Source organism: Miscanthus floridulus, chromosome 4 (assembly GCF_019320115.1).
Source record: "Miscanthus floridulus cultivar M001 chromosome 4, ASM1932011v1, whole genome shotgun sequence".
Taxonomy (NCBI): domain Eukaryota; kingdom Viridiplantae; phylum Streptophyta; class Magnoliopsida; order Poales; family Poaceae; genus Miscanthus; species Miscanthus floridulus.
In genome coordinates this window covers 20,228,999-20,238,949 of record NC_089583.1, presented here as the reverse complement: position 1 = coordinate 20,238,949, position 9,951 = coordinate 20,228,999, and the positions used below count along the sequence as shown (strand labels likewise).

At 42.2% G+C, this 9,951-nt stretch overlaps 1 protein-coding gene and 1 long non-coding RNA gene across 2 annotated transcripts; both read left to right on the top strand.

Annotated features, from left to right (window-relative positions):
- Positions 1 to 607: 607 nt before the first annotated feature.
- Positions 608 to 2,809, top strand: LOC136551094 (uncharacterized). The gene is made up of 4 exons (XR_010782439.1): positions 608 to 787; positions 937 to 1,053; positions 1,212 to 1,379; positions 2,483 to 2,809. It is a non-coding gene; the product is annotated as an uncharacterized lncRNA (long non-coding RNA).
- A 299-nt stretch (positions 2,810 to 3,108) lies between these two features.
- LOC136548197 (cytochrome P450 71A3-like) lies at positions 3,109 to 3,716 on the top strand. The gene is made up of 2 exons (XM_066539806.1): positions 3,109 to 3,551; positions 3,659 to 3,716. The coding sequence occupies exons 1-2, from the start codon at positions 3,109 to 3,111 to the stop codon at positions 3,714 to 3,716; spliced, it is 501 nt and encodes a 166-aa protein (XP_066395903.1).
- The last annotated feature ends 6,235 nt before the right edge of the window (positions 3,717 to 9,951 follow it).

Genomic DNA, 9,951 nt, shown 5'->3' with positions numbered 1-9,951 from the left:
TAAGCAAGAGAAGATCAAATTAATAATGATTATTCTAATATATGGAGGTCGGCTATTTTTACATTGGCTTACTATTCATGGATGCGTACATGACATGGATTAATGGAGATCGACTATTTTACATACGCATGAAGGCATTTTACTGTTAGTGGCCTTTATTGAAAAGCGGACCAGAAAGCAAGGAATTGTTGTTTCTTTAAGTTGCCATGCGAGGAAGGTCCTGTCGATGACGCATTTACTCTCCAAGCGGACAAAGACCAATCACCTCTCTTGAGATAGAATCGGTTGTTGGTTCAAGACCTTACCCTTCAAACTGACGGAGTCTGCAGCCGATCGACAAGGATGTAAGACTAGTGAGATATTAGTTTATGGTATAGCAGTGGAATTTCAAGAATAATCACATAAAGCCAATGAAGATCAACATAGCCGATGACCGTCGCTAGTTCGATTGTCGAGGTCACATTGAGTTTTTCTCCATGGGTTATTATCATCGGCTATTCGACCAAGTATATTTTTCAATAAGAAGAAAAAGTCGTCATGGGAGGTTGTATCAGAGATACGAAAAATGTTGACAACCTGACAGCCGATAGGAGACCATCTATGTGCTTGTCTCAAAGATAATTGGGAAGGCCATCTATGTTTTCTCAGTGCTTGGGGCTGTTCAGGATTGCTATCTACTCCACTCTGTTGTCATATGTGTTATCTGTGACCCTTGATTGTGCTGATTGTTCTGTGGTCGGTGACTCGGTGGCATTGAAGTTGGACCTCTCATAGCTGCAACGTATAGGTACATCCAAATGTTCATACTTTTCATTTATTCAATAGTTTGATACATCACCACTGCTGCCTCTCTGCGTATTATGGTGTATAGCGGCAGTGTACAGAAGTATAGAAGAAAATACTTTCACAAAGCTTTTATCCATTTTGGTTGTGCAGGTGCTCTTCCTGTCCATGTAGTGGGCCCTAGGCTAGTTGGCTTCAATACTTGCACATTTCAGAAGGTGCAGAACACTTCCATACAGTTCTGTGAGTTTAGCAAGCACGAGAGGATGGGTTAGTACCTAGTTCTATTGTATGTAGTTTAATCTTAATAGGCAGCAGAAACTTCTTCTCTTTTTACTGAGTTAGGATTGTGATTGCACCATGCTAATTATATGCCATTTTTGAAAACAGATATCTCCTGTCATATTTTAGAAACATTTTGAAAACAGATATCTCCTGTCATCTTTTAGAAACATCTAAACCAGTGATAGCACCGACAACCATTCATCCCAGATGCCAACTAGAAGATCTAAGGTTTGGGATGGTTGAGGTTGGTGATGTCATGAAGGCAGTTTGCAAATATTGTCGAGAAAAGTTGACTGCCAGCAAGAAATCAGGTACAAACAGCAACCGATATCACATCGCTGAATATTTCTCAAAAATCAGTACCAAAGATAGAAAAATGTTTCTTGCTACAGTGAAGATCACTAAACAGATGAATTAAGGTTGAGCAACTGCATCACCTTACTTTCCATCAAGAGAATGAGACTGTCAGAACATTTCAGTTTCTTTGTTTTTACATGAACTAGGTCCTGGCCCGTGTGTTGCTACAAGCAACGAAACCATACTACACTATTTTTTATGAGAAACCATACATAGTACAACTAAATAGAAAATGTTCATGATGTAAAAAATATAGCAATTGTTTGTTTCTCCGATTTCATAGCTAAAACTTAGTCTAAAGCTGATAGAAATCATACAATGTCAGATAAGTGGACCTTTTTAAATTTTATTTTACTACAATTTTAGGAACTCTTTGTAATTTTAATTTACTACAATATTTGAATCTCATTAGCTTGCACTATGGTTAAACAAGATAAAAGATCTGAGAGCAAAGGATCACAAAAACTATAAACAATGAGCCATCGCTCAACTTAAGTTGCAATTCCTTCAAAAACTTGAGTAGAAATCAACAACTTGCATGCCAAATGTACTGTGTTAACAACTTGCATGTCAAATGTTCGTTCAAATGCCTAGCAGATATTAACTTTTTCTATAGTTTTCTCATATGCATGTTTATGGCTTTATGCAATCTCACACATGCTACTAATAAGGCCATAAGGCCTTATTAATAGTAGCACAGTAGCATGCTGCAAAAATCATTACACATATATACATTGCAAATATCAAAGAATGTTTCTTTTCTTTTCTTTTTTAGACCCTAGGAACCAAGCTAGTTTGCTTTAATCTTTGGCCTTGGCATCATGTATGAGTGTATAGTTAGACTGATGATTCATGAATAGTTTAATTGCCGGAGAAACACTAAAATTTATCTCCTATGCGCCCACCCCATTACGATGTTCATTGCAGGCATGGTGCTTCTAAGACCAGGATCTGAACATGTCCTGCCCACCTATGCTAAAATTGATTTGTCTGACTGAAAATTGTAGCCTGAGAATTTTCAGATGATGTTGGTCTCATCCTTGTTCTGCTTATGCAGCCCGGAACGAGTAGAAAGAGAGCGGTACCAGAGTGTTGAACTGGTGTCCCTCCATCCCTTTATGGCTCTAAAGTTGAGTATTTTGTTCTTTCTCTAGGAAGCCATTTTATTGTAGATTATCAAGCTATCACTTCTATTTTGGTTCTCAAGTGTCCAAGTGTCACCAACTAGATATGTTAGGCAAAACATATTAGCCGCAGATGCTCTGATAAACAATTGATGGTTAACCAATTAGCTATCACCATAAATATTTATTTCTAGAAACAGACATTAGGATTGTTCTAGAAAACAGGTGGTCAAGAAATCCTAGCCTACTACGTGACAATAAAACATAGGATTAAGTCCACTTTTGGTCCCTCAACTATTGTATTGGTCTAATTTTAAGTCTCAACTATAAAACTGTTTAGTACCGGTACCCCAACTGTTAAAACCGTTCACTTTTAGCACCTGGGGCAGAGGCAATGCTGTTTTGACCAACATTGAACGGTTTTTATGTTGACTTTTTGTCCACTCAAAATGGCAATCATGGATAAGCAGTGGGTCCGGTAGCAAAAGGCTCCATGCATGTACAAAAAGGAAGAGAGCATTTTTTATGTTGACTCCATGCACATTCGGCCAGCTCAAACATGGCTCTTGAACAACAAGTTGCTCCCATCGCCCTCCTGCTCACTGTCCTCATCGCCACGCCGCTCGCCTACGTCCTCTTCGTCGTCGTCGCCGGTGACAAAAAGAAGCCCGCTAGTGCTGCTGCTCCCACGTCATGCCATGATGGCCAGAGGCTACCGCTGCTGCCGTCACCGCGGGGTATCCCGCTGCTGGGCCACCTCCACCTGCTAGGCGCGCTGCCACACCGCTCGCTGGCATCCTTGGCACGCACGCACTACCCAGTGCTGCTGCTCTGCCTAGGCCGCGTGCCCACCGTCGTGGTGCCCTCCGTGGCCGCCGCCGAAGAGGCGATGCGGGCGCGCGACCTAGCGTTCGTGAGCTGGCCCCGGAGTGCCATGGCCGAGCGCCTCATCTATGGCCATGACATCACGTTCGCGCCCGATGACGAGTACTGGCGCGGCGCGTGTGCATCGTCCACCTCCTCAGCGCGCGCCACGTCCGGGAGCAGGAGGCCACCCGCGTCGCCGCCTAGGCCAGTGTCGGCACCGGAGGTGTGGCCATCGACCTCAGTGAGCTCCTCACTGAGTACGCCAACGCCGTTGTGTCGCGTGCCGCGTTCGACGACTAGAGCGCGCGCGATTGAGACGCGTGCTGCTGTCGGGCAAGCGTGAGCAAGCTGCCGCATCCATGGCGGACGAGCCTTGGGACGGGGACAGGGAGGCCCACCTGACAACGAGGTTGGTCATGTAGACGACGGAGGGTGTGCTCTACTGGAAGAGGCGCACGGTGGCGAGCTTGTTCGCCTGCAGCTTCTGGGGTGTCGCCAAGGACCAGCGACGCGGAGGCAAGCGCCATGATGAGGGAGCCCACGGCCGATGATAGCAGCCGCCCCGCAGCCTCGGCGGGGACTAGCTCACGGAGCCACCGTAGCCATGCCAATGGCCATGGCGAGGGGAGGGCGAGCGAGGAGGCAGAGGCGGGCGCGGGCTTGGTGACCGCGGCGCGCGCGAGGTGCCTAAGGAAATGACACGGGTGCCGTGGCGGTAGGAGCGGGGAGAGGAAGCAGGCTCTGGTGGAGGACGCGGCGGCGGCGGTGGCCATCGGGGCTGCTGTTGCTTGTGTTGTGCGCGCGGGGGGCAGGACAGTGGAGCGAGCGCAGCCGCCCGTGGCCGGGGGTGTTTGGATGATGAGTCGATGATGAGTGGATGCGCTGTGTTGCTGCTGCCTGGCGCAGTGGCACTGCTTGCTTGGAGCTTTCCTATTGGCTGATGGCTCATCAAAACCGCTCAATGTCGGTCAGAACAACCTTGCCTCTACCCCAGTGCTAAAAGTGAACGGTTTTGATAGTTGGGGTACTGCTACTAGACGGTTTTGTAGTTAAGGGTTAAAATTAGACCAACACAACAGTTGAGGGACCAAAAATATACTTAATCCTAAAAAATAGTATTTAGAAACACATTCCATAGTTTGATTTATTAATAAAATTATAATTGAGTGATTCACTTATTCAGTTAACTACTGATACACAAGAGTTAGTACTTTGATTAATTTATGACATTAATTTATTCATTAATAGTGATAGGTAGTTCATCAGTACCATCCTTAAATTTCTCATTTATCTGCAGCTTGGACCCCATCGAATTCTTTTGTTTGATCTTAGCTTTCTTTTCTCACAAATTTTGTTGACAATCAAATGCTTTAGTCCTTAATCGAAACATTACTTTAAATATCACTTCTCCAACAATAATTGTTCCTAGTTGTTCGTCTGTTACAGGTGCACAAAAGGAGTGAAGCATCTTTATGAATGTGTTTGACTGCATCCAAACAATGCTTCTTTTGTTATTACTTCTAGTAAACCTGACAAATAGTTCCTGAGTTTTTCTCTTTCTGCTGTAACAGAAAACATGGTTTTAGCCAAGTAATTATGGTTCTGTGACAAGCCTTCGTAGTTATTGCACGTGGCTAACTACTGATTTCATTTTGCTCTTCCAGCATGCTCCTAAACTGTATAAATTGTTGGTCTACCTTACTAATAAGGCTACTTTTGAATAGAAAAAATATGTTCCCTCCTGAATACACAATTTGGGGCAATGCCAATCCGGATAACTCAGTGTAGTGTCAAATGTAGATGTTCTCTCAATCATTATTTCCCTTGTCATTATAGCTGAGTTAAGTCCAATTGCTGGATTCCAGTGGTAAGCTAGATCTATGGAAGCAACAAAATGTGTCTACTAGCCATGCCTGTAGCACACCAGTATGTTGTTCTAAAACAATAGTCCAAATTTTACTGTTGAAACAGCACACATGTATCTTGTTGATACATGGTACAGTTGCTATATATTGTCATGGTGAAAGAAGTGTTATCTTTCTTTCTTGTAAGACTTTTTATTTATTATATTTTTCTTTGTGCCGAATGAGACAAAAGAGAGTGAATTTCATCTTGGACCCAATAGATTTTTTCATCCACCTCCACAAAATTCTTATCCCTAGAGCACATTAGAGCCTGTGTAAAAGTTTGGCACCATTCCAGATCTTTTCGTGGGTAGACTCAGTTCAACCTATAATTAAACGGTGTCGTCACGCGAAAATTCAATTAAACCTCAGAAAGTAGCAAACCATCTCCGAAAAATCCCAAACTAGGTGTTTCCTTCACACATGGCACGTGCAAGCCTAAAAATAATTTTGAGACAAATATGACACCGAAATGTATATTTCTAGTTACCCAATAAATATTATACGAATTACATGCATGACAATAATTAAACACACAAAGCCGTACATATTAAAATTAGAACCTAATTAAACTATGACCTTGAAAACCTAGCTAAATAACCATTAATTACTATCGGAATCACTGCCGGGATCGATCGGGCCACGCACACTAACATGCCTCCGTAGCCACATATGGTAATTAATGTAACGGATTATGTATCCTCTTGTATCGATGAAGTCCAATGCTCGTATGAGTGCACTCTCTCGTGCCTCACAATACCGAAAGAATGGTCGGACATAGATGTAACCTACTGAACGACCACTGCCCCTGTTAGTAATCCTTATGCAGTACTAGCGTCCTTCTATAGTGAGCTGGTCGAGGTTTCCATTGCAGAAGTCCCAATCGTACCCGAGTTGCACCGTAGCTTGGTCTAGAACGGTCCACAAGCCACATGAAGCATAGGTAAGGTCCTATAGTGCAATCTACATGCGGAGAAAAAGAAAAAAAAATAGAGAATGTTATTACAATAATAAACAACAAATAACCATGACTCAGGTATAAGTGACTATTTTACCACATCTGTATGGTTGTAGGTCGCAAACCATTCGCTTGCTTGTGGGATGGGGATATCACCAGCATTCAAAGCAGGTGCCTTAAAGTGCAAGAAATCAAGCACATCATAGTACATATGTCGAAGTGCCTCTAAATAGATGCGCACAACACTTAATTGGGCGCTTATCACGTCTGTGTTCTGTATTCCCGTCCCGTGGATATGGTTCTGATGATTTGAACCCCTCACAGGGATGAAAAAACTAAGTTCACACGTCCATAGCCGACCACTTGCATTAGATGTCGTGTTCTCGACGATGTCCGAGATAAAGAACTGGCTAAGTGCTGTTCGCAGTCAATCTGTTGGGGATATAGTCTGCGACATATATGCATGCAACAATAATATTAAACTAATTACACTTATTTGTTAGCATTAAACAACAAAAGATCTTGGAAAATATTTTATACAATAGCTGGAATAGGGAACCGTGGAATAGCCACATTAGGAGCGAATGGCTCATCGTCAGGGCGGAAACCTGGTTCTTGTGGCGGGGGAGGTCTGTTGTTCATACCACCTGATCGATAAATTCAAAAAAAAATTAAACATAAAATATATGCACAAAAAATTCTTCCAAGTAAAATATGGCAACACAATTAAATATAGATCGAATGTAAGGAATAAGAATATATATAAATATAGAATGCAAAGAAACATGAATATAAATATAAATCAAATGAATATAGATAGAATATTGGAGAAGACAACATATCAATACCATTGAAAAATACAGGAGCCATGACCAAATAACATAGAGAGAGTGGATGTCTTCAGAAGTGAGAGTGAAACATGAGAAATAAGACTGAGAGAGTTCGTAGGTAGGTGGGATCGATGTATATGGGTGGCAGTTTGTTTTATATAGGGGGCATGGACATCACTGCCGGTTTTTAAGTAGAACCGACAGTGAATGTGGCCTCATGTGTCCACCATTTTGGTGGACTATGATGCATAACGATATTTGTGGTTTGTTGTGAGAGAAAAATATTGTATCATGGCTAATAAGGTCTAGCTAAAATCAACATGCATGGAGAGGCTAGCTCCTGGCCGAGGGCCATTTTATAGGGGCCAACAGTCGTGGTATATTTTTATTTCTGAACTAAAGTTGTCGGGGTAGGTGGAAGCAGTGTTCCAACTGTTGTGGTCATGGCAGTACTGTTGGCATGTGAGGAGCATCTATACATCACTGTTGGTTTTTGTTTAAAAACCGACAGTGAATTAGGCCTTTTATGTCGGTTTGAGCAACCGACTGTGATAGAAGCTATCACTGCCGGTTTTAAAACCAAAACCGGCAATGAAGTGGCTGCCGTCATCGTAGCCTTTTAGTAAACAAATATTAAAAAAATGACTATCGGTTTGGAGCCTGCCATCGTAGCGCTATCACTGCTAGTTTTAAAACCAAAACCGGCTGTGAAAGGCCCTACCGCCATTGCATCCTTTTAGTAAAAAATATAAAAAAAATCATAGTCTCGTAGCCTTTTTATAAAAAATATATAAAAAAAATCCGAGCCTAGGATTCGATCCTAGATCCCAGGGTTCTTAGTTTCGAGCCTTAACAACTAGGCTAGAATAGGGATTACGTTAGAATTAGTTGTTCTTTTTCTTTTATCCTGTCGTAATGCACTACTAAATAATAAATGCAAAATTAAAAAAGTTTGGCCCACCTAGGATTCGAGCGCGGGTCTAAGACTACAAAGTGCGTGGCCTTAACCGCTGAGCTAGGATAGGGAGTTCACTTAGTTTACTTTTTCTTTATTTATTTATTAATAGAAATAATGCAGTTAGTTTATATTCTAAATTAACACAAAAAATTATGTCTTGATTATTTAATTCTATAATAATTAATTAATGTTCTATAATTATCAAATAATAGTGTTTATGAACATCATCTTAATATTTGATTATATAGTCAATAATTAAATTGTAGAGATGCGCACAAAATATAAATTAAATATTCAGTACGAGTTACTGATACAACGTCTGCATAATTATTACATAGTTAACAATAATCTAACTATCTTTAGGTGCATCAACAATGAGGGCCTCATTGTGATTAATTCATACGTAAGCAGGTTCGTCATCCTCTTGAAGGATAGGTAGGAGTACGTTCGCCCCTAATGGAGGTATTTCCTGATAGCCCCTGTAGTCTTCTTCGTCCGTCACTCCATCGACACCGACAATCTTCTTTTTTCCTTCTAGGACTAGTTTTAGCCTCCTTTTTATCTTGCTGTCACTTGCATAGAAGACTTGCATAACATCTCTTGCAAGGACGAAGGGGTCGTCTCTGTATGTGGTCTTAGTGAGATCAACGGTAGTGAACCCTTCGCTGTCAGTGTTGATTTCCACGAGCCAGACCCACTGGCAGCAAAAACAAGTTGTCTTCAACGAACCATAGGCTAGCTCCCATATCTCCTCTATGAAACCATAGTATGTCGCCTGCACATTGCCGTTTTCGTCGTGAGCATCAAAACGAACACCACAATTTTGGTATGTGCTCTTTCTATCTTGCTTTTTTGTATAAAATGTGAATCCATTGATCTTATACCCTTGGTACTTAAGATATATACTCGAAGGTCCCTTGGCTAAGGCATCCAGTTGATTACCCAACTTTATTTCAAGCAAGCGATTTCATAACCAGCTGACAAATTCCTCCTTATGTTTTTTATCCAGCCAAGCCTGTGACCTACTCGGATATAGAGTTTGTAGCGATTGCCTGTGCTCGTCAATGTATGGCATCACACCCTTGGCTTGCTGGAGCACAGCGAACTGTGCCTGTTTGAAAGAAATAGGGTCGTCTACTGTAACATATTTCTCCCCGATCATTTCTTTACCACGTAGTCTTCCCTTGTGACGAGATTCTAGAACTCCGACTCTTTTGATGTACAGATAATATGTGCAGAACTCAATGGCCTCCTCCGTTGACCATCCTTCAACCATGCCCCCTTCTGGCCTGAATCTGTTCCTAACATACCTCCTGAAAACTTTCATCAATCTTTCAAAAGAGAACATCTGATGCAGGTACATTAGGCCAAGGGCTCTAATTTGGTCAACAAGATGAATGAGCAGATGCAATGAGATATCAAAGTAAGTCGGCGAGAAATGCATCTCAAGCCTAACGAGAGTTTTGGCTATGTCTCGCTACAGCTGCTTTAACGTGGACACATCAATGACCTTTTTTGAGATCGCGTTGAAGAACAAGCAAAGCTTTATAATTGGGGCACGGACCTTTGGGGGGAGGATACCATGCAGGGCAACAGGGAACAACTAAGTCATAATGACATGACAGTCATGGGCCTTCATAGGGCCATAGTTGAACTTGAGTTCTCTCATATTCACTAGCCTCTTCGGGTTCGCACAGTAGCCCGTCGGGACTTTGAGTTCATTAAAGAAAGAAATAAGTCCGTGCTTTTCTTCCTTCTTCAATGTCCTTGATGCAACCGAAAGTTCGAACTGGCCATTCTATAGCTCCATAGGATGCAGCTCCTTCCTGATTCCCATGTGTTGCATGTCTAGGCATGTGGCTAGTGAATCCTTCGATATCCCCCC